This window comes from Equus asinus, chromosome X, assembly GCF_041296235.1.
Source record: "Equus asinus isolate D_3611 breed Donkey chromosome X, EquAss-T2T_v2, whole genome shotgun sequence".
NCBI lineage: Eukaryota > Metazoa > Chordata > Mammalia > Perissodactyla > Equidae > Equus > Equus asinus.
In genome coordinates this window covers 56757492-56782258 of record NC_091820.1, presented here as the reverse complement: position 1 = coordinate 56782258, position 24767 = coordinate 56757492, and the positions used below count along the sequence as shown (strand labels likewise).

Below are 24767 nucleotides of genomic sequence, written 5' to 3'. Positions count from 1 at the left end.
GCAAATGTCAGAAGAGCCAGTCATGTGGCTACTGGAAAGGATCCTAGCAGACACAGTGTATTTCTCACTTTAAAAAAATGTTGCACATAAAAATGTTCAATGTTTTTTATAATAGTGAAAATGTAAATGCCCAAATGTTTAATAAGTGACTCATTAAATAAAGTATGGTAATAAATGATATGGTAAAACATGCTAACAATAAATGGTAGTAAAATATATTAAAAAAACTATAATTATTGGTAAATCATGAAAACATCCACGTCACAATACTATGTAACAATAAAGTGTTTAGACAGAATGGAAGGAGAAAGGAAAAAATCATTTCTTAGATTTAAAAAATAAGACATTTTTGTTTTTCCTCCAAATTATAAAACTAATCCAGAAAATCCTGAGGAAAATTTGGAAAATACAGAAAGGTACAAAGAAGAAAACTGAAGCTGCTTGTGATGTTACAAACCAGAAATCACCACTGTGAATCTCACAGTATATTTCCTTTTAGTCAGCTTTCTATGTTTGTATGGTGTTTTTTTTTCACTTACACAAACAGGATATCACATATGCCACTTTATACTTGTTTTTTTCCATTTAGAATGAGTTTCTAGTGTCATTAAACATTTTTTATGAACTTTGAATGACATAGAATATTTATGTTAAGTGAAAAGCACAGTATACAAAACTGTACCTATAAAAATGAACTCAACTACATACATACACAGAAGACAGAAAACCAAAAACAAAATACAGCAAAAAGTTAATAGTTGATAATCTCTGAATAGTAGGATTATGAGTGATTTTTGACACTGTACTGTGTTTCCTACATTAAGCATGGCATACCTTTTTTTCTCTTCTGCATATTTAAGGAGACAAAGAGCAAATTCTAGAATGATAAAAACAAAGGGGCTTTGGAAACAAAAATAGACCATCAAGATAAAGTATTGTTATAGTTCAGAAAGATCTTTAACTTCAAAGTGGTTTTCACATTTTTCTACTGAGAAATCAGAGTCCATCCTAGTTCGTTAAGAACGCAAAAAAAATTCACCACAGACTAGAATCAGGGCTCAGACTCAAAACATTTCACTGTTCCTTAGCAGCAGAAAAGATTACAGCTAAGCCCACTTAGGATGACGGAGAAGGGCAGTGTGCAGAACACAGCTAGCACGGAAGCACACCTTGCTGAACATTGTAAGCCATGGCATTCCTAGTCATACTGGAAGGAAGCCAGCCTGCCAGGCTTGCACGCTGAGGTTTTGTCCCTTTGTGTTTGACATCCTCCCCATCCCAGATGATATCATCCTCCCAATGCAGCTGTGTCACCATCAGAAAGTTTTCATCAGCCAGAAGATCAGTGCCAATGTTTTCTTCAAGTTTCCTAAAGTCCTGTGGAAGTAGGGAAGGAACAACAAATCCCTGAATGGTCAATGGTCAAAGTTCCCACTCCAAATCCCATATCAGATCTATCAGATACATCAAATGAAGTCCTTGACTCAAGAGAAGAACTTGCTAAGAGAGGACTATCTGCCTCCTCCCACTCCTAGTCTGGCACAGCACTCATTCCACAAACAGAATCGTTGTAATGGGGCCTAGTTGCCAGGGTGATATGCCATACCAAGCAAAAGGTCTAGACACCTAAATCTTGCACCAAAGAAACCCTACCCAATATCTCCCCAATTGAAAAGGAAGTAAAATTGATAGGGCCCTGGGCACACTGATTCCTTTCTTACATACCAGTGTTGCTTACCTCTATCATTCTACATTTTATCACAGGTTCATGTTCCATCTTTCTCAGTTTGAAGCCATAGTCAAACCCACTGCCATCTTCAGGGACACCCAGCATATCATACCACAGTTGGGCAGGCCCATAACGCCACTCAGCCACTCTTGGTTTGGTATCTGTTACTTTATCTATATCTCCAGTTGACTGGGAAAACTTGGACTCCATGGGAGCCATCATTGTGATCTGTAACAGAACAAAAAAGTAGAAGGGGAGGAGGACTTCCTGATCCCAGATGTCCTAAGACTACAGGTTGTTAACGGGCAGGAGAACTTAGAGGAACAATAAGCATGATTCTTGACCAGGACTGGAGTTAGAATGTAAACAATGGAGGTATATCATGGCACACTCTGCCATGTTCAAGTTCAACTCTTATTCACCAGTGTGCGTATCACAATCTGCCTGCCCCTAATACTTTTCTATTACAATAGGGAAGGGACAACCACTGGGACTGAACTCAAGATTACTCATTGATAATCAGCACAGAACTTTGCCTGCTAAGGTGTTATTTCCAATTCAGAAACAAGATAGAGAGAACTCATTTGGTCTTAATCCCAGGTCTCTATTTTGCCTACTTCATCATCAGAGAGACACTGTTCTGGAGGTGGTGGTGGAGCGTAGTCGTAGTTCCACCAAGACTTCTGGTTGACTTCTGATTCTACTGAGCACTCCACCTCCTGGGCCTGCTCTTCCTGTATCAGCTCACGGTGCTTCTTTTTCCTCTTTCTCCGAGCACTCCGCCAAACAGATGGGACATTCTTCCCTGGTCCAAAAAGACGGAGGAAGCGTAACACCTAGAACACAGAACATGTTACTATGTCACAGACTCAATGTCAGATAGGAAAACAGCAGCATCTGGGTCTGGAAACTCCTGTGAGGGGTCTACTCAGTTATGGGGTACAGACCAAGGAGTGCTAAACTTGTATTTATAACATCTACCAAGAAAGTAAAGAAGTGCCCCTTAATAATTTGGACTAGTTTTTTTAAGAAAACAAAGAATTTCTAATGAGATCTATATAAATCACATGTACTATCAATGCATCCAACTTAAAAAAAAACTAACACAATGTCACTAAATAAGGAAACCTTTAGATCTTATCCAATCTATATTCAGCATCTGGACAACAGAACTCAGTATTCAGAAGAGGTCAGTGGTTTGCAACGTGGGCATTCTCCACAGCAAGTACCTTCCCAGGCCGAAATTCTGGGAAAAGTTCTGTGACACTTGGCAACAGCTTGGTGGCATCATGCTGCATAATCCCAGCCAATGGTAGGGTCAGCTTTCCATCCTCCGAGTCTGCCTGTGTTGCTTCCTGAGGTCCCATCTCAGATTCTGAGTCAGAGGAACTACTGAAGTCCACTTTCTCTGAGGCCAAAGAGGAAGGGGCAATGATGGAGGGCAAGATGATGCCTTCTCCATCCTCAGACACTGCAACAAGGAAGAGAAACCCCTTTGGCATGTAACTGTGAGCATATTTCCTCAAATTCAGCCAACACCCACTCTAGGCTATACGCATGGCTCAATGGCAGGGGATATAGTTCCAAGCACCCAGATTACTAATATGCAACCCAGAAAATTCATTCCAACACAGTATCTCCCACCATCCCCAACTCACCTTGTACCTGGTACCCTAGGGTTGTGATGAGAGAAAACAAACACTATTACTACATTTACTACTTTCTGTAAGTATATTAGGTTAAAGGAATGTGACCAATAGCAAAATTATATAGCATTTTTACACCAGTTGGGGACCCATAAGCTGGAGAATTTTCTAAGCCCATAGGATAATAACAAAATTATTTAGCACAAAAAAAGATCTACGACATAAAGTTAACAGATGCTATTTAGCCTGCAGACTAAAAAGGAAATGGCTTAAAACTCTAACAGGAGGAATATTAGGTTAACATAAGCCTCAAAATACAGGCGATCAAAGATCTTCCCCAATCTTCTAGTCTAGGGCAGGGTTACTACTGTTGCCAACGTAGCAATAGGTGAGATGACCACTTTAGACTCTGCCTTTGAAATCTCTGGACCTGGTAGTTAGCTCTATATGATTTATATCCATTACAGGGTGCCGTCCTCATTTAATCATTTCTTTTAAAGAGAATCATCTAAACAGGGAGTTTCCCAATACCAATACGCAGATCAGTTGCATCAGAAATTACGTGGGGGAACTCTTTGAAATTCCTGGGCTCTACCCCAGATCTTCTGAATCAAGACTCTCTAGGGGTAAGCATCGGAAATCTGTATTTTTTTAAAAGACTTAAGGTGATTCTGATGGGCAGCCAGATTTGAGAACCACTGACTTAAACTACTTTTTCTTGAGCTCATGTTAAAATACTGTTGCCAAATGTTTTAAAACTTCTCTTTAATATTGAAATTTGAAAATTGTGTGAACCACTTCTGGAAGCTGTATCCTTTCCTAGCAGCTTAATTTTAATAGCCCCCTATGTGCATGCCAAAAGCCTGGACTTATGAATGGACCTTCCTCCTTAGACAAAAGTAGACAGTCTCTACTTACCACCGGTAATAGCATCCTGGTCCTTATCCTTCTTCATTGGTCCTGGGGGTGGAGGTGGAGGAGGCATCAACTTGCAATCAATGTCTTCACAATCAGCATCATAGTCATCTTCATCATAATCTAATAAAACCAAGAAGGTGATCCCCTCAATATTGAGAATGTCACACTATAGCCTTGAGCTCCCCTGTCACTCAAGAATTTAAAGCACCACATGAAGCACTATGCAGATCCCTTAAGAAGGCACAGGAGGTGGCCGGCCCCATGGCCGAGTGGTTAAGTTTGCGCGCTCTGCTTTGGAGGCCCAGGGTTTGGCTGGTTCAGATCCTGGACACAAACCTAGCACCGCTCATCAAGCCATGCTGAGGCAGCATCCCATATAGCAGAGCCAGAAGGAGCTACAACTAGAATATACAACTATGTACTGGGGAGCTTTGGGGAGAAGGAAGAAAAAAGAAGATTAGCAACAGATGTAGGCTCAGGTGCCAATCTTTAAAAAAAAAAAAAAGAACACATAGCTTCTGTCTTTAGAAAGAGATGACATCATCATATTGCCAAATGCTGCAACACCATGCATACCTCATACAGGAATTTAGGTATCTCCCAAGAACTATTTAAAGCCTTTGCTCCTTCTCCTGATCAAATTTTGTTTTTTATTTTCACCCTGCTCAATCTCATAACTGCATTTAACATTCTTCTTTCTCTGTCAGTTTCCTTTAAGACTGGACTTTCCCTCTTCTCACCTCCCAAGTCTTTGACACATTTTTTCTATCTATCTTCTGCAGTCTGTTATTCTTTTCACTGCCCTTTAACCACTGGCATCACTCAATACCTGGTTCTGAACACTCTGCTTTTCTTCTTCTATGCACTTTCCATTCTCTTTCTGAAGAATCACCTTTATCCAGATTAAACCCAAATCTATATGTCTTGCTCTGACTCACCCCCTCTGTAATCACACTGCATGTTCACTACCTAAAGAATCTCTCCACTCAGGGGCCAGCCCCTGACCTAGCAGTTAAGTTTGGCATGCTCCACTTTGGCAGCCCAGGTTTGGTTCCCAGGGCGTGGACCTACACCACTCATTGGCGGCCATGCTGTGGCAGCAACCCACATACAAAACAGAGGAAGACTGGCACAGATGTTAGCTCAGGGTGAATCTTCCTCAGCAAAAAAAAAAGAAGAAGAATCTTTCCACTTAGATATTCAACAACTGCATCTCATACTACACTGAAATATCCTTCACCACTTTTAAATTCCCTTGTTACTATCAATAGCACCTCCATCCTCATTTTCCCAGCTTATGACTTTAGTCTTCTGTCTTCTTCATCAATCTGTCATCCCCCAAGACATTTTTTTCTTTGAGGAAGATTAGCCCTGAGCTAACATCTGCCACCAATCCTCTTCTTTTTTTTGCTGAGGAAGACTCGCCCTGAGCTAACCTCCGTGCCCATCTTCCTCTATTTTATGTGGGATGCCTACCACAGCCTGGCTTAGACAAGTGGTGCCATGTCCGCACCTGGGATCCGAACTGGCGAACCCCAGGCTCCCGAAGTGGAACGTGCAAACTTAACCACTGTGCCACCAGGCTGGCCCCCCAACACATCTTTTCCAGTCAATCATTAATAGCAGTCATTATGACAACTTCCAATTACTGAGCTCCCACTATGTGCCAGGTATTTGTAGCTAGTTTACCTATAATCCTCTCAATAACGCTGCAAAGTGGGAATTCTTTTGAGATACACAAGTTAAGTGACTTACTCAGGGTCATACAGTTTTAAGCGACAAAGTCAGAATTCAAGCCTGGTTTAACAACAAAGCCCATACTCTTTCCAACACATTTCCTTAGTCACCAAGTCCTACTGATGCTTTATCAGCAACTCCCAAGTTTGACCCTGCCTATCATGTTCCTCAATTGTCACCCTACTCCAGAGCTTGATAACTTTATATCTAGCCTGCAAGAACAGTCTCCAAGTTAGTCTGCCCCTTTACTCTTTTTCTAATCAAACTCCAAAGCAACAAGTATCACTTTTCATTTTCATTTAGGAAGGAAAGGTGACTAACATTTAGTCGCACCTATCGTGACGCTGTAATTACAGGTGCTTTCACACCACATGTTAATGAACTTAAATTCTCACAAAAGCCCTATTAATGAGGTAGGTATTATCAACTTTATTGCAGACAAGAAAACAGAGAGATTACTACAAATGAGAAATCCAAGTCTCAGAGACTGAGCAACTTTCCCAGGGTCAAACTAAATATGGAGATGGGATTTGAACCTATGACATTCTGACTCCAAAGTCCATTTTATTTTCATCAGACCACCCTGCCTCTTACTCAACAATCCATGTTGCTTTACAATCTTTAATGGCATCAAATCTCAAGAAATGCATACATAACGGCGCTGTCAAATTGTTCTAGCCTTGGTTCTTGCTATTTGTCAGTATGTTTCCTACACCTTTCAAGAAAACCTGCTGGCCAATTCCCCCCACACCACTCATTTATTTCTATCTCCAAACCTTTATACAAGCCATGTTTCCAAATCAAAATGCCCTGCTGCTTCCTTTCCATCAAACTTTATCTTTCAAAATTTTGATCAAATTTCACCTCCATGAAGCCTTTTCTAAATTGACCTCCACCCACTTCCAATTATTCCAAAGAAGCACCCTTATAAATCAAGTCATGTGAAGGGGCCAATGCCAGGGAAGCAGCAGCCAAGGGCATGGATGAAGGCACCCTCAGAAGACAAGAAAACATGGAAATGAGCATGCCAGAGTACTGAGATTCTATCAAATGCGGCGTCCTCCCTTTCCAGGAGGTCAGCTCATAAAATCCAACTAGGAAACCCCCGCCCATCCTCTTCTTTACCATCCCTAGCCAAGACAACAAACCCAAATCTGAAAAATACAGCATCCCCTAAAACTCAGAGCTACCACCTCCCCCTTAGCCTAAGTCAAGGTGCTCAAAAATAACAGTTACGCTATTTGACTTACTTATTCTCGCAGCCCCTCAAAACTAAATATAACACTCTGTACAGAAACATGAGCTTGTAGCTAGTTTATGTCTTCTTCTTATGAATAATTATGCTTTGCATTCATTTAGCCCATCTTCCCCAAATGATGACAATATCCCTGAAGGTAAGGCCCATATCTTCTATTTTTCTGGGTCATTTCTTGTGTATGTGGTGCAGTTAATTCTCTTTATCTATAAGCACTCAAATTCATTAACTGTCCCCAAAGAAATTAAGTGCAACTATTTACCAAGGTTTTATCTACATTTCTCAGCAGCCTGAAATCTAATTCAAAGAGGTGGACAAAGAATAAACAATGAGCAACTTCATATAAAAGTCTCAAACAGTGAGACGGAGTGTAGGGCAGTGGAAAGAATGGACTACGACCAGTAGCTCTAGGTTCCAGACCACGGAACTGAGCTCCTCAAGATCAGAAAATGGATTTTATTATCTTTGTACCATATTGTCTATCACAGTTTATAGCACATAATGGGTGCTCAATCAATGTCTTATGAACTGAGTAGCTGAATTAGTCAAGGTCTGCCACTAGGTAAGCGTAGAACTTTTGATAAGTTCCACATTTTATTAAAGTTCTCTAAAGTTCAAGTTTCTTCATCTATGATGAGGTTACAAATAAATAATCACTAAGATCCCTTCCGGCTCTGACATTCTGATTCTGTAATGTAGCACCTTACACCAGGCAGAAAAACCCATGTTGTGAGCAAGCATTAAGTGCACTGTGTCAGCATACAGGTGGTGAGTGACTTACAGAAACTGAACCAATAAATACATGTGCTCCTTTACACCTGACAGTGTATACTTAATCCTTCTTGAACAACCAGTTCCTTGAGGGAAAAGACTGAGTTTAAACAGAATCTAAAACAGTGTCATGAACCCTGTGGCTACTCAAATACCAGAAGATACAGAGGAAAGCATTATCATCCTTACTTGGCGTTCACCAAGGATGTGGCACTACCACTATGAGGAATAAAAGTCTGAGTATGGTAACATGCCCCAGAACACAAGAGGATAGCAGCTACTTGGAACTGAGATGACAGAGGGAGAGAAGCAAAGCAAAGGCATAGAGAGCAGGAACAATGGCAGAAAGTGTGCACAGAAACAAACTGGACTACAAGCAAGCAAGTGCACTGGAATGCTCTATCAATGACACCAAAGAATCACCTGAATGGCAAAGGGGCTGCAAGCTCCCCAATGTCTGCTGGTATCTCCGGCTTTCATCTTCTGCCACCTCATTGATGTCTGAATAGTCCACAGCATCTTCTGTACTCCTGATCCATCCTATAAATAAAAAAGGGGAAGGAGGAGATCTTAACAAACAGCAAGTAACTCTCACTCCCTTAGATAATTGTCACTGAAAAGTACTTGTAGAGTAAGTGGCCAGCCTCCTCCCCCGCCTTACTCCCCATGACCCAGACTTCACCTTCATCATTTACCAGGCCACTGTCAATCCCAGTCAATTCTTCATTTGCCGTGAGTTCAGTGATCAGGCTGCCCAGCCCCAAAGCCCCCAAGCCTGCCAAGTGCTTCTTACATTCCTGAAAAAGGGACAGCACCAGAGTCGAAGGTAACAACTAAACCAAAGCTTCCCACACCACAAGGCTTATTTCCCTGGTCCATGACAAAGCTATAAATCCATATAAAAAATGACTCTGTAGTGTCCTAAAAGAGGCATCACATTCAAGAACTATAAAGCACTATGCTCCACTAAACTCCACAATGATCAGATCTTTATTAACATCACGTCCAATTTCATCACCATACTTTAAAGTAGTATGATTATTCAAAGAACCACCACCAAGACTAAATGAACGGACCAATGGTTCTCTGAATAAAGGCTAAGACAACTAAGGTCATTCACATTAGAGAAGACAAGGCTAGAACTTTTTTGCTCTCTCGTGTGTGTTTGTGTGTGCTGCAGGGGAGGAGGGATATTGGTCAATATTTTCCCCTTGAAAAAACAAGCCGAAACGAAAGTAGCGAGTATCAGTTGGGCACAGGAAATTTCATGAATTCCAGTGAACACTTGGAAAATCACCTAAGAAGTGCAGAGACCAGAAGGGGTCTGCCCCGCATGGTTTGAACATTCACTGTTCTAGGAATTAGGGCCTAAACCACATGATTTGTTGTGGGTTCTGTCCAGCTCTCTTGCTCTAGAGCCATGTCAGGTCAGCCAAGCAGGCAGTTTCAAGAATCTCCAAGAAGGTTCTCATAGCAACGGCTTGAAAGCAACTTCACTACGTTAAGCTGCTATTTTTCCTACTGCCTGGTCAGGAAGAACGTTACCTCCAAAGCCACCCATGTCAGCGCCCCTGACCTACGGGGGCTTGCCCACCGTTCTCCTATCTTCTCCCCAGCCTCGCCCACAACTGAGTCCCCTCACTCTACGTTACAGGACAATCTACTAGGACAGTCTCCGCTTCTCGCTTCCTCTTCTCTTACGTGAACTGTTCCCTCCCAGACGGATGGCCACATCGCCCTCTATTTTCACTTCCTAGGCACCCTCTACTCTCCTCGCTCCACCTACTCTCCTTAGCGGCACCACCCCCAGCCCTATCCCCACGCCCACCCCCTCACATCATCCAAGACGCTTTCCCCCTCCAGCTGCCCAGCTCCATTGATGTTGCCGAAAAGGAAACCGGTTAAAGAAAACGAGCCGCCTCCACCAGAATCTTCATCGCTGTCGGTATCTGACATGATGGCGGCTGCGGTGCCGGCAGCGGCTGTGGGCAGCAGCAAATCCCAGTCTGGTCCCATACACCGGAAATAAAAACATTCGTCGCCCAGAAGTGACTCACAGAGCTCCTTGACCCTATCAGCCCCTACCGGAAGCGGAATAAAGAAAAAAATAACCGGAAAGGCCGGCCGTCCTACGAGAAAGGAGACTTGGCGTCACTACTTTACTAATGGCTTTTGATTGGACCATACGCGTCCAGGGAGCTGGATATGCGGAAAGCGGTTGGTCAAAGAAATGTTTGGTCCCGCCCCCTTCCGCTTTTCTGCACGCGAGCATTCTCATTGCGCCACATAAGAGCGACGGCTTCCCCTCCAATTAGAAAGAGCTGCCTGGGTAACGTGGCCTACGTCCTGGTAGCCGCGGGTCTCCACGTCACAGTAACACGGAAGTGAGGGTTAGGACCGGCCCTTATCGTCTTGTGCTCGTCTGCTGCTTCACTGCTGGGTCCCGAAGAGAGACTGGCCGTAAACTGTGCTGTGCCGAAGATACCTTTGCAAGTTAGTTGTTTAGAATTGACGTTTCCCCATAGAAATGGACCCCCCCATTTTATTTCGGGAAATGTAAAAGATGTGTAAAATAAGCTGCCATTTCATCTGAGGTCACAATTGTTAACATTTTGCCAGGTTTTTTGTTTCTGAACCATTTGAAAGTGGGTTGCAGATAGCGTGATTCTTCACCTCTAAAAATAAACATTTTTCTCCACAACCACAATACCATTATCACATTTTTAAAAATTAACATTAACTCAATATCCTTTAACATACAGCCCATATTTAAATTTCCCCACTGTCCTAATTGGAGCATTTTGCATTTCAATCCAGGATCTACTCAAGCTTCATGTAATTTGGTTGCCTCCCTTTAATCTTTAATCCAGAATTCAGCAGCCTTTTTCTTTGTGTTGCATGACACATTTTTGGAAGAATCCGGGCAAGTTGTCTTGAAAATAGTCTATATTCTGAATTCGTCTGATTGTTTCTTCAAATTGATTCAGGTTAGATATTTTACTGGCCATCAGAAGGCACAATGTCAGATTGTCCCAATATTGGAGATGCTAAACGTGATCACTTCGGAAAAAAAAAATGGTGACCACCAGATCTCTCCATCACAAAGGCACATTTTCCCTTTTGTAATTAGTAAATAGTTTATGGGGTGATACTTTGAGATTGCGTGAATGTTCTGTTCCCCATTGCCCTTGCACCTAATGGTTTTAGCATCCATTGATGATCCTTGCCTGAATCAATTATATTGGGAGAGTGCAAAAGGGTGATTTTTCTAATTCTTAAATTCCTTCTACATTTATTAACTGGACTTACTCACTAAAGAAGAACTTTCCCTTTTCTTACCTTTTTTGCATTTTTTATTTTAATGTCTTATAATCTAGCACCATCGTTATCCTTTTTGATGCTCAAACTCCTATATTTGTCCAGTGAGAACCACTTCACTCTGGCTCCTGTGTCCTTTCAACATGATCCCATTTTTTGAGCACCTCCTTGCTTTTTTGGCACAAGATGTTCTAGGCTTACTCTGTACATTCCCTGTCCCGGACCTGATATAAGCCATTTCTCCAAGGAGGCCTGGTTCCTTTTACTGGGGAATGGTGTTTAGAAACCGGGGCATCTTTGTTTATAGGCCCTTTCAGTGAAGAGAGCTAAAATAAATAGAGTTTCTACTAATACCTCCAATTTAAGTCCAACACAGGGTTCTTCCTCACCTTTCCCAATTTCCTGTTTGTATTTTGCTTATCTTACAATAAGAACTCTGGTTGCCAACACCCATTTTCAGAATTACAAGACCAATACCACTACCAACAATAATGAATGAAATGTTCATTAATTATTATTATTATTAAATAATGAAATAATGTATGAAATGTTCAGAAGTTCTTCACAGTTTTCTGTCCTTAGAATATATCCTGCTAAAGATATACAGTGTACTGTGTTTAAAAATTACTTGAATCATTTTTCCCCCCCTGGAGTTTTCTATTTGTATCCAACTTTAGGATTGGCTTTTATTATCCTTTTTCAAAATATAATTTTATTTTTAAAATATGTAAACCTTTACATGGTTCAAAGTCAAACTATATAAAAAGCTATTCCCAAAGAAGTCTTGCTCCTATGCCTATGCCCTCTATACCATTCCCACCCATTGCCTATAAGTAACTATTTTCATTAATTTCTAGTTTATCCTTCCTCTGTTTATTATTTTTTTATTGAAGTATAATTGACATTATATTAGTTTGGGGTGTACAACATAATGATTCGATATTTGTACTTCCTATGTTTCTTTTTGCAAATAAGCAAATGAGTGTATATATTCTTTCCCCTTTTTCATTACATAAAAGGTAGCATATCATATATACATTAGTGCGCCACTTAACAATGGGGATACACTCTGAGAAACGCATCATTAGGTGATTTCATTGTTGTGCGAGCATCACAGAGTGTACTTGCACAAACCTAGATGGCATAGCCTACTACACACCTAACTATATAGTACTAATCTTATGGGACCACCGTCGGATATGTGGTCCATCGTCGACTGAAACGTCATTATGTGGCGCATGACTGTACTCTTTTCACCTTGCTTTTTTTCACTTAATAATACAGCCTGGAAATCACACTGTACCACTTCATAGCGCTCTTCCTCATTCTTTCTTTATGGCTGTTTAGCACTTGATTGCATGGATGTCCCATGGAATATTTTAACAGTAGCTAAACATTTCTAGGCCAGATGACAAAGGTCTGCCAAAACCTGCTTAGTAGCTGAAATGCTGCACTTTGGTAATGAGAAGTTAGTGGAATGCTCTTGCTATACTAATAGTTAAGACAAAAAAGCAAAATGGAATGTTTTTTTAATGTCCCTTATATTGCCTCTTGGATGTTTGTGCTTGAGGAAAAGCAGGTTCAATGAGAAGTAGATGGAGGCTTGCAGAATGTGGAAGGTGACTTCAGATTCTATAAATATTAAAGATGCCATTCTTGACTCAAAAATGTGGTTTTGCATAAATCTGTCATATGACCCAGCAATTCCACTCCTAGGTATATACCCAAGCAAAGTGAAAACTTGTCCACATAAAACCTCGTACACAAAGGTTCACAGCAGCATTATTAATAAGCCAAAAAGTAGAAACAATCCAGTTGTCCTTCAATTATGAGTAGATAAAATATGGCATATCCATACCATGGAATATTATTCAGCAACAAAAAGTGCCCATATGTGCTACAAAATGGATGAACCTTGAAAACATTATGCTAAGTGAAGGAAGCAAGTTCCAAATGATCACATATTGTTTGATTCCATTTGTATGAAATGTTCAGAACAGACAGAAAGTAGATTAGTGGTTGCCTAGGGCTGGGGGTGGGAACAGGGATTAACTGCATGAGGGATCTCTTTGGGGTGATGGAAATGTTTTAAAACTGGATTTTGGTGATGGTTGCATGACTTAGTAAATTTACTGAAAATCATTAAATTGTATACTTGAAGTGGGTGAATTTTAAGGTATGTAAATTATACCTCAATAAAGCTGTTTAAAAAAAAAAAAACATGGTTTTGTGCTTCCTCAATAGTGCACCAGCACTATATACAATTACCAGCCAGGATTAGTTCATTTTTATAACAAACAGAGGAAGGATATTTTCCTGAGATAACTGGAAGAAGCAAAGGACATTAAATGACATATTTCTTATCTTTACAACCCCAGCGCCTAGTGCAGTAATGCCTATAACACAATAGGAACCTGATCAAGGTTTACTGAGTATAATGTAATAAGTCAAAAAATCGCCTACAGGGAAGTGGTCTCTCATTAGTGAAAATCAGGAAATGAAGCTAAATCCTGGAGATGAATAGGTGGGAGGTGAGCAGGAACTAGAGAATCAATGTTAGCAGGGCAGACAGTTCTCTACCCTGATTGATGTAGGAAAATAAGTACAGTTACACATAGGTGCAATGTGCAATACGACAAATACAGTTATTTCATCCTTTGCAAGTTGAAAAGCGTTTAGAAACTATTCAAAACAAAGGGTGGGGGAGTGAGGAATTGCTTTGATTTTTAGAAAGCAATAGACCCAGTAAAATCAGAAAAGTTTATTAACATTCATTACGAATAATTTAAAAGTGATATTAACATGTTAGTCTTCATACAAATTCCTTTTAAGTATAAAAATCAAGATGTCAGTGTATGCCTAGGACCATCAAATCAGTCCAATACAAAACCACTCTCTCAGACTTGTAGATCACACCTCCATTTATTAGAGGACATGAATTTGCCAAAACCAAACCCAGAGTTACATTTTGGAATTTGCCAGGCAAGGGGGGAGCAGGAGGCACTATTAAATTAAAAGCCAATTAAAAAGATTTCAGTAGCTAAACAAAACATTCCCAGAGACACAGGTGACAGCTATGTTTCTAGCCCCTTTCAACCATGAAGCCTTGTGAGCACCCCAGGCAGCATCAATCAGAACATCCCGAGACCAGAATCCACATGCGCAGTGCGTGCTTTCATTTGGCTGCCTGTGGGAAACTCAGTGACTCCACACAAGGGCAGTGAGCATGCATGCCCACAGGCCAGCTGACTGCTACAGTCACCAGAGGAGCAGCCCCACTTTCCAAAGTGCTACTGGGCCTTACTTGAGGAGGGCCACCCTCACCCTCTTCCGGTTAACACACTACTCATACAGAATCCCTGCCACCTCCCTCAGGAGGCCATGGGTTACATGTCGGAAAATAGACACGAGACATTGAAATTGAGATAGATGGCATATGCTGGACCATACTATCCATCCTGGATCCTCCACAGCTTTAAACAATCAACAGTGTAGAAATAGATACCAACGAAGTACTGTGTGATGTGGAGGGTGCAGTGATGAAGGAAAAACAGAACACTTTACTCCACGGTGAGGGAAAAAGAAGTAAAGGAGGAAGAATAGAGAGTCTATATAACCTTTTATCTTCTATCAATACTTGATATCTGCTTGACTTCCAAGTTCCAGATTCTCCAAGAGTAGGGTTGCCAGATATAGCAAATAAAATTACAGGACACCTCAAAACAGCAAATAATTTACTAGTATAAGTATGTCTCAAATATTGCATGGGACATACTTATACTAAAAAACTATTTGTAAAAACTTATTGTATTTTATCTGGCAACCCTATCCAGGAGGTTCAGTTAGCCTGAAGCTATTCTCATCACATCTTGTCAAAGAGCAACAGCAAGACTGTCACAGAGCAAAGCACAGACACTTCACCCACCACAGGCGGAAGTATGTGATCCTGTTAGTTCCATTTCCCAAACACTTGAAAATCCAATGCTGTTTTGGCAAGGTGAGAGGATATGTGCATGGTGGAGTTGTCAACCACTGTTTGCCAGGTGGAGAAGTAAGTTTTCCTTCCATATTAAATGAAGAAGGTAAAAAACACAACTAGGGAGAAGCGGGAGAAGCTGGCACACTGGAATATGGAATCTGACTCCTAGTGTCCCAGAGCAGGCTGAGCAGCTACAGCAAACTCCCCACAAGGGCAAGAGCCCCAGCGCCTGGAGATCCAACATACTCCAGCTCTCTTGGAGCAACTAAAAGACTCAAGGGGTACCTAGGGCTGAACACACACACAGGGAGATGTACAGAGGAGGGAGGAACAGGAGGAGAGCAAGGTAGCCTTCATAGTGACTCAGAGGAATGACAGCAAAAGAGAAGTCTCAGAGGCAATCACAGAACTCCCTGACAATGACTGGCAGGACATTTTGTTTGTTTGATTGGTTTTATCTAGAGGGTTAACCTTCAGTGGTCTTTCCCTAAAGTGAAAGGTGACAGGGAGAAAAAAGGGCCACACAGAAGCCTCAGAGACATAGCTTTTTGGAGAGATTGTTAATTCCACATCACCAGGCCCATAATGCTGTCAGAATCTGATAGCAGATCTGACCATCAGATCCCATACCCAATGCACTATCATGACTAAGTCCCACACCCACCTCCTGAGGATGGAAGAGGAACAAATAAGAAGGCCATGGCTGCTAAACATTCCTCTCAAAGGCATGAAGAGGGAAACATCAGAGAGCACATGATCATGTTATGCTTTTTTTTTTTTTTTCACAGCCTCCTCCACAGGAATTCCTAGTTCTCTGAAATTCCAACATCTCTGAAACTGTTTCCAGAGATGTTAATAGGTGTGGCATGGGACCAAAAAAATTTCAGTGAAATAAGCTTGGGAAATGTTGAATACTTATTAAAAGTTATAAATTCCTGCACTAGAGGAACCTGTTGAACTTTATTTAAGTCACTGGTTCCTGACTTATTTGACCACAGAACCCTTTTAAGGAACATCTATTACCATCTCAAAGAACTTTGGAAAATACTGCTTAACCATTTTTGCAAAAATGTCTCATCTCAAGAATGGGAAGAACGTGTCAACATTGGGAACACCCAGGAATCACACATAATATAGTTTTCAAAAATTAATATATCAGAAAATTTAAGACAATGATCTGAAAACTGGAGAAACTTGTCCTTCTGTGAGGCACTTGCTCAATGGCAGATACAGCCAGGAAAGCTGAAATTAAAGTTAAAAGCAGACAAGCAAAAGCGTACAAAGAGCAGTACGAGGCTGCTCTGTTTAGTCGTGGCCTGGCCAGGACAGAAAAGAATAGCACTTGGTGGTATCTCCTCTTACCCCTTTCACAAGGGAGATGCCTGCACACGCACACGCACACGCACACCCACACCCTCACACTCAAACTTCCTCCAAAAGGTTCTGACCAAACTTCAAAGTAGCCTTGTACAAACTAGCTTGCTTTTGTTCCTCCAAAAGCCGAATAACCTGGAGTCTAAGGTTTCCAGGAGAAGAGACAAATGGCTCATACTGGCATTGTTAAATGCTGTCAGAAGAATCCGCCCTTATTCTCCTTAGGTGCAGTCCCCAAGTAGCACCCCAAAAGCTATAACAGGACACACTTCTTGGTGTTTTTCTTTGTGGCAGGGTAAAGCACAGCCCGGACAGCTTCCAAAAATACCTCATGTACTCCATCCTGCATCAGGGCTGAACATTCCAGATACTTCACAGCCCCCACCTGCTTTGCCAGGGAAGTGCCTTGCTGAGGCGTTGTGGGCACTAGGCTCTGTTCCTTTAGCTTCTTCACTGTCTCAAGGTCACTCCGTAGGTCCCTCTTGGTGCCTACCAGCAGAACAGGAACATTGGGGCAATGATGGGAGACCTCTGGGTGCCACTTATGCCTCACATTGGCGTAAGAGGATGGGTTGCCAATGGAAAAACAAATGACAAAGATATTGGTCTGGGGGTAGGAGAGCGTTCGCAGTCGGTCATACTCCTCTTGGCCAGCTGTGTCCCACAGGTTCAGGCTGACGATTTGGCCATCCACAGATGTCTGGGTGCTATAGTTGTCAAAGACAGTGGGGATATACTCCTCAGGAAAGGCATTTGTTGTGTAACTGATGAGGAGGCAAGTCTTACCTACAGCCCCATCTCCTACAACCACACATTTGATCGTCTGCATTCTTCCCTTGGAGTCCTATGTACAAGAGAGAAAGAAAGAATGTTCACAGATGCTTGGTTAATTTAGGGAGCCTAAGCTTTATAAACATTTCCCTCTGAGGAGAAGAGAGGAGGTAAGACCCCCACTGCTCATCCCCTTAACACCATAGAAGAGTCATCTGGGAAAGGTTGTATAGGACAAGAGTTCTTACCGTGGAGTCCACGGACTGCTAGAAGATAGGCTCCAGTAGGTCCTAGAAGCCACTTCCGAAGTTGTGTGCAATATTATGTGTATGTGCATAAGTGAATTTTTCTAGAAAGAAGATCCAAAGCTGCCATCAGATTTTCAAAAAGGGCTGTGAGCACAGAAAGATTAAAAAACATCAGTATACATAGTTATTTATGTTACATTGTTGTCATAAGGTCTGGATATACTGTATCAAAGGTGCTAAAATAGAGTAGGTCATCAATAAATGGTAACTAATATTAAAAAAATTGGTATAGAAAGAACATTCCCAAGGTTGAAACAAAAGAAACATGGCTCTCACTTCAGGTCTGTGGCTATAGACTCAGCAAAGGGACCTCTGTTCCTGAAAAACAGCAACATCATAACATTGGAGAGAAAGGCAGGCCAGTGAGACTCAGCCATAAAGAGAAGTAGTTGAGAGTCCAGGCTCTGAAATCAGACTGCCTGGAGTCGAAAATCAGTCCTCTCTTTGCCTAAGCTTTGTGAACTCGGGCAAGTTTCTAACCTGCGGCTTAAATGAAAGAACGCATGTGTAGTACTTATTAGTGCCTGCCACATGGGAAGCACTCACTAAGTGTTAGAAGCTACTGTGCCTTCATAATAATAATTCTTCTTCTACTATTCTACTGCTGGGGAAGGCAAAAGTTCTGTGATGTGATTACAATGCTAGCCAAACCAGGGGCCCCATCGCCTCTCACCTAATCTGAGTAAAACTACAGTCATAACACCACCATACTCTTGTCCATTTCTTCATGAATCAAGTATTTGAGAGTAAATGGTATGGCATGGATGATCTCCCAGAAACATGTTTACTACGAGCTCCCAGGTTTATACCCCATATTACCACCCTGTCAATGCCCTGCCCCATCAGTGCCCCACAGCACTCCATTTTCTTTAGCTTCGTAACTACTGCCCTCAATTCAGACCCAATCCTGATAGCGTTAACTTCTTCAAGTGCCAGAACATGGAGGAAAGGGGATAAACTGTCGTGTGTATTTGATTATAAAAAAAAAAAACAATTGAGAATAAATTAGTTTCCCACTTTGGGAATTTAGGGGAATAGATACATCCCCCATCCTGGTGTCCTCTTAGCTAAGGTTTACATTAGGTCCATGTCACAGACAAAACCAAAACAAAACACCTCATTCAGGGTCAGGGTAAGGAAAAGTTGGCCTTCCAAGTATGCTTCACGCAGGCCCACTAGGGGTAGCTCTCTCCCCACAAAGCCAATTCTGACCAGCAAAGCATTCCACCTAGAAGCCTTTGTTAGCACAGGTCCCAGAGCTAAAAGTCAAGACCAGAATTCAGCTCTAGTAGGCAACCATCCCAGGGTATTCACTAACCATTAGCTCTGTATTTTTTCCATTAGGAATAGGCATAAGGATCAAACACACAAGGCCAATGGAAATGGAGCAGACTCACCATGACATTCCTTGAGAACAGCCTTTCACTTTCCCAGTCGGGATTAATTTCTTTCTCCTCTGAATACCTATGGCAATTACTACCTGTACGACTCATGTTCCCAGCCTTCTCTAGGTATCACCCAGTGTCCAACATCTCTGCTCAAAGTGACTGCTTTCAGGACAATAGTGCATCTGAGGGGGATGCTGAACCAGAGCAAAACTCTTAGGCGCAAAGACCACTTTGCACCCCAAGCTCAGCTCCTCATCTCTGTAACTGGGAAAAGGCATCTACACTAATTTCTACTTGTTTGTATCTACCAATCCTCCTTGTATATATGGCCTGCAGATGGGAACTGAAGTCACACTGATGGCTGAGGGCCTAGATGGTGAAGTGCAGCTAGAACATCCCAGGTCCAAGACAAAACCCAAAACATCCTCACAGTAGCAAACTCTCCATGAGAGGGAGGGTTCAACAAAAGTTCCAGGTGTTTTGGGGGGGCTGCTTTGTACAACTGACTCATTTATTCAACCCATGTGTTCATTATACTATTTTTAATACTTGTGTGTATGTTTGAAATTCTCCATAGTTTATAGGTTTAAAAATAATACTAAAAAAAATCCAAAAGAATTGAAAACAGGATCTCAAAGAGATTATTTGCACACCCATGTTCATTGCATCATTATTCACAACAGCCAAGAGGTGGAAGCAAATCTAAATGTTTATTGATGGATGGATAAAGAAAATATTACATATATATATTTCAGCCTTAAAAAGAAGGGAATCTTTGCATATGCTACAATATGGATGAAGCTTGAGGACATTATGCTAAGTGAAATAAGCCAGTCACAAAAAGCCAAATACTACATGATTCCACTTATATGAGGTATCTAGAATAGTCAAACTCATAGAAACAGAAAGAAGAATGGTGGTTGCCAGGGGCTGGGGGAAGGGTAATGGGGAGTTGTTTAATGGTTATAGAGTTTCAGTTTTGCAAGATGAAAAACTTCTAAAGGTCTGTTGCACAACAATGTACATATAGTTAACACTACTGTACTGTACACTTAAAACGGTTAAAATATACTAAAAATAAAAACCATACTTTTCCAAAAGGTTGGGAGCTCTGAGAGACGGCTAGGAGTTACAGGAGAAAGGTAAATATTCTGTTCATCACCTAGATGAGAAAAGCTGGTTTATCTCGGCTCCAGGATCCAGCAGGATGCTGTCCCATTACGGATCACCCACAGCTTTCCCCTCCTCAGCATCACCACTATCCATACTCTCCCAGGTACTGCTATGGGCAATGCACTGCTAGAAGGGACTCAAAAAGGGTAAAAACAAACCAAAAAAGAATGCTAGAAGATTGCAGTCTTGTGGTAAAGGCAGGACTTATACTAAAGGCAACCAATAATACACAGTAACACATAGCTCAGAGGGGAAAAAAGTTGCTATGGGGAAGCAAAGGGCAACCAAAACCTGAGAGCCTGTTCTAGGCATTGTGCAAAGTACTTTCACACATCTTATTTAAGCCTCACAGTCGCACCGTGAAGCAGCCATCAGAGCAGCCCAGAGATCTTTAGGTGTGCCTCTAGGGTTGGAAATTGGGACAGGCCCGGAGCTGCACAGACCAGCACCCCAGAAGGCTCCCTTCCCAGTTAGTCAGTCATTCACTTTCAACCTCGGAATTAGTTTCATCTAAATCTTCCCACCTCCTCTGACAAATATACACTCTGCACAGCAGCTGATTTTCTCCTAGGTTGGACACACAATATAAAAGGCCTAATAACAGTCCAGAATGCAACTGCAAGTATTACCGTTTCTAGCACATTCTCCTCAAAGTCTCACTCTTCCCACAAGTCTGAGTCTAATCCACTTGAAAACATTCCGTAACTTTCTGAAACCAAAACAATTCGGCAGAAGACTCCCATTTTTATATACTACTTTCTACAAGTTAGTTATTTACTACATCTGGGAAGCGGAAGCTTTTTCACACTGAAGACTGACTTCTTTGGCTCAAGGCCAGTCAAAGACGACTTCAGGGTGCTCTGGCGTGAAGGAGGCCAGGCGAGCGCTCCCCAACCCGGAGCCCGCGGCGATTATCCTGCGCCTGGAAACTCAACCAGAGAGTCCACCTAGGGACGCAGCGGCAGCCACCGCAAGGCCGCTCGGCGCTTCCCTCACTCCCGCCAACCCCCCCACCCCCCCGGGGTAGTCGGTTCTGCGGCTCCATAAGGACACGTGAGCCTGGGACAGAGAGGTGCCCCAGCTCGGCTTCACACAGAGGAAGAGCTGGCTCAGCCTCCCCGAAGCACAGACACCTCGGCCGACCGCCAATCCCTCCCACCCGAGGAGCGGCAAGCGGCCGGGGATGGGGACACTCGCTGAGAAAGAGCGGAGGCGGCGGCCGCCGAGAGGGTCCGAGTCAGGATTACCGGGCACGGTGGTCGTCGCCAGCGCCGTTCGACCGCAGCCGGCGGAGCTCCCGGCAGTCTCTCGCTGGGCTCGGCGGGCTCGGCGCCACATCCGGGCAGCGGCCGAGGCCCCCAGTCATTGGACGGGCCTCGGCTCGGTGCCGCGAGACCTCCTGGGAAGTGGAGTCCTTCTAGGGCCAGCGTCGCTGGCTGCGAATCCCAGGCTGCTCAACAACACCTTCGGGTAATCGAGGCTTACTTACTTACTCGCTTCGGAAGTCCCGAAGCCTCCCCTTTCCCTTGGCAAAGTGAGGCCACCCCTTTCTCCCCAGACCCCTGTTTTCTCCTTAAGACCAATATTAACATAAAGAGAGAGTCAGGGAACCGAAAAGTGTTAGGAAAAATGGAGGCGATAAAAGAAAACGAGGCAGTGAGCGAATTAGGGTTGCTCTCTGTCACCGTGTATTAGTTTGCACTCTCTAGAGTTTTATATAAATGGAGTCATACAGTATGCACTCTTTTAACAGCTTTATTAGATACAAATTCACATACAATTCACTCATTTAAATGGTACAATTTAATGGGTTCTGGTATGTTACATTATTCATTTTTAAAATTGTGGTAAGTATATATAACAAAACTTGCCGTTTTAACCATTTTTAAGTGTACAATTCATTGGCATTAAGTACATTCACACTCTTGTGCAACCATCACCATTGTCTATTTCCAAAACTTTTTCATCACCCCAAACGGAAACTCTGTACCCATTAAGCAATAACTCCTCATTCCCCTCTTTCCACAGTTCCTGGAAACTAACGTCTAATCTACATTCTGTCTCCATGAATTTGCCCTTTCTAACTACCATTCATCTACTGATGGACATTTGGGTTGTTGACAGCTTTTGACTATTGTGAATAATGCTGCAGTGAACATTGACCTACAAGAATCTGGGTTTGCTGATTTTCTCTATTGTTTTTGTTTTCTATTTAACTGATTTCCACTTTGATCTTCACTATTTTTGTTCTTATACTTTGAATTTTATTTGCTCTTCTTTTTACTGAAGTGAAAGCTGAAGTCATTGTTTTGAGACCTTTCTTTTGTTCAAATATAAGTGTTTTTAAAAATTACCTCCTAACTACTGCTTTAGCAGAATGCCATAAGTTATCCGGCGTGGTTTCATTTTCATTCAGTTCAAAATATTTTCTAATTTCCCTTTTGGTTTCTTCTTTGACCCATAGATTATCTACAAGCGGATTACTTAGTTTGAGGATTTCTCAGGGATGTTTGTTATTGATATGTAATTTAATTCCTGCGTTTGCAAAGAATATATTTTGTATGACTTGAGTCCTTTTGAATTCATTGAGACTTGTTTTGTGGCCTAGAATATGGTCATCCTGGTAAATACTGCAAGTGCACTTGAAAAGAATGTGTATTTTGCTGTTAGTGAGTGGCGTGTTTTATAAATGTCAGCCAGGTCACTTTGGCTGATAGTGTTGTTCACTTCTGCTATATCCTTGCTGATTCTATGCCTACTTTTTCTATCAATTATTGAGAGAAGGGTATTGAAATCTCTGAGTAGAATTGTGGATTGGCCTATTTCTCCTTGTAGTTTATCAGGGTTTTTTTGTTTTGGGTTTTTTTTGAGGAAGATTATCCCTGAGCTAACATGTGCTGCCAATCCTCCTCTTTTTGCTGAGGAAGACTGGCCCTGAGCTAACATCTGTGCCCATCTTCCTCTACTTTATATGTGGGACGCCTACTACAGCATGGCGTGCCAAGCGGCGCCATATCGGCACCCGGGATCCGAACCGGCCAACCCCGGGCCGCGGAGAAGCGGAACGTGCGCACTTAACCGCTGCGCCACCGGGTGGGCCCCAGTTCATCAGTTTTTAATACACGTATTTTGAAGCTCCTACGTTAGGTGCACAAACGTTTAGAGTTATTATATCCTCTTCATTAATTGACCTCTTTACCATTATTAAATTACCTTCTTTATTCTTGGTATCTTTGCTCTGAAATCTACTTTGTCCATTATTAATACAGCCCCTCCAGCTTTCATTATCATAGTACATCTTTTTAATATACTTTTACCTCTAACCTATTTGTGTCTTTGTATTTAAAGAGCATTTCTTGTAGGCAACATATGGTTGGGTCTTGCTTTTTTACCCAATCTAATCATCTCTACCTTGTAATTGGGGGTGTTTAGACCATCTACATTTAGTGTGATTGTTGTTGATATGGTTAGGTTTGAGTCTGTCATCTTGTTATTTGTTTTCTATTTGTCCCATCTCTTCTTTGTTCTTTTTCCTCTTTTTCTCCCTTCTTTTAGATTAATCAATATTATTTTTATTCCCTTTCATCTCCTTTGTTTGCTTGTTAGCGATACCTCTTTGTTTTATGATTTTAGTGGTAACATAAAGATTTATAGCATACATCCATAACTTATCACAGCCTACCTTCAGGTATTATTATACTGCTTCACAAAGAGTATAAGAAACTTATGTTAATATACTTCCATTTCTCTCTTCCTGGACTTTATGCTATTGTTATACATTTTACTTTTACCCCAAAATACATAGTTATTATTTTTGTTTAAACAGTTAATGTTTTAGCAGACCTTATTTTTTAGACAGTTTTAGGTTCACAGCAAAATTGAGCAGAAAGTATGAAGAGTTCTCAAATACCCCCTGCCCACCCCCCACCCCCCCACACACACACAACCTCCCCCACTATCTCAAAATCCCACACCACCAGAGTGGTACATTGGTTACAATTGATGAACCTAGGTTGACACACCATTATCATGCACAATTCATAGTTTACATTAGGGTTCACCCTTGATGTTGTACATTCTATGAGTCTTAACAAATGTGCTCACCATTATAATATCATACAGAATAGTTTCACTGCCCTAAGAATCCTCTATACTCTACCTATTCATCCTTCTCTCCCCTCTAACCCTTGGCAGCCACTGATTTTTTTTTTTTTTGAGGAAGATCAGCCCTGAGCTAACTACTGCCAATCCTCCTCTTTTTGCTGAGGAAGACTGGCCCTGAGCTAACATCCATGCTCTACTTTATACATGGGACGCCTACCACAGCATGGCTTTTGCCAAGCGGTGCCATGTCCGCACCCAGGATCCGAACTGGCAAACCCTGGGCTGCCGAAGCGTAA

The 24767-nt window shown here is 41.9% G+C and overlaps 2 protein-coding genes across 11 annotated transcripts in view; both read right to left on the bottom strand.

Moving 5' to 3' along the window:
* Positions 1–10110, bottom strand: part of TAF1 (TATA-box binding protein associated factor 1) — a 71504-nt gene extending 61394 nt beyond the window's left edge. For 2 of the 9 annotated variants that reach the window (XM_070502032.1, XM_070502038.1), the window contains exons 1-8: positions 9893–10110; positions 8739–8853; positions 8480–8596; positions 4294–4413; positions 2959–3200; positions 2347–2565; positions 1739–1957; positions 1170–1377 (exon numbers count right to left, since the gene is read on the bottom strand). In XM_070502032.1, coding sequence (XP_070358133.1) covers positions 1170–1377; positions 1739–1957; positions 2347–2565; positions 2959–3200; positions 4294–4413; positions 8480–8596; positions 8739–8853; positions 9893–10072 — 1420 coding nt within the window. In that variant the 5' untranslated portion in view covers positions 10073–10110. The remainder of the gene's footprint in view (positions 1–1169; positions 1378–1738; positions 1958–2346; positions 2566–2958; positions 3201–4293; positions 4414–8479; positions 8597–8738; positions 8854–9892) is intronic. The other 7 variants (XM_070502033.1, XM_070502039.1, XM_070502035.1 and 4 more) reach the window with 5 other exon arrangements.
* A 4010-nt stretch (positions 10111–14120) lies between these two features.
* LOC106828872 (rho-related GTP-binding protein RhoG-like) lies at positions 14121–21770 on the bottom strand. 2 transcript variants are annotated; one of them, XM_014837691.3, is made up of 3 exons: positions 21615–21770; positions 17747–17890; positions 14121–17571 (listed from the first exon to the last, which is right to left on the bottom strand). In XM_014837691.3, the coding sequence occupies exon 3, from the start codon at positions 17554–17556 to the stop codon at positions 16981–16983; it is 576 nt and encodes a 191-aa protein (XP_014693177.1). In that variant the 5' UTR covers positions 17557–17571; positions 17747–17890; positions 21615–21770; the 3' UTR covers positions 14121–16980. The 2 variants fall into 2 exon arrangements, with proteins under 2 accessions (XP_014693177.1, XP_014693179.1); XM_014837693.3 differs by having other exon boundaries at positions 17747–17847; positions 21615–21693.
* Between the last annotated feature and the right edge of the window lie 2997 nt (positions 21771–24767).

What these genes read in the sequence shown, in the direction of transcription:
- LOC106828872 (XM_014837691.3), bottom strand. Translation starts at nt 17,556, where the DNA reads ATGCAGACGATCAAATGTGTGGTTGTAGGAGATGGGGCTGTAGGTAAG.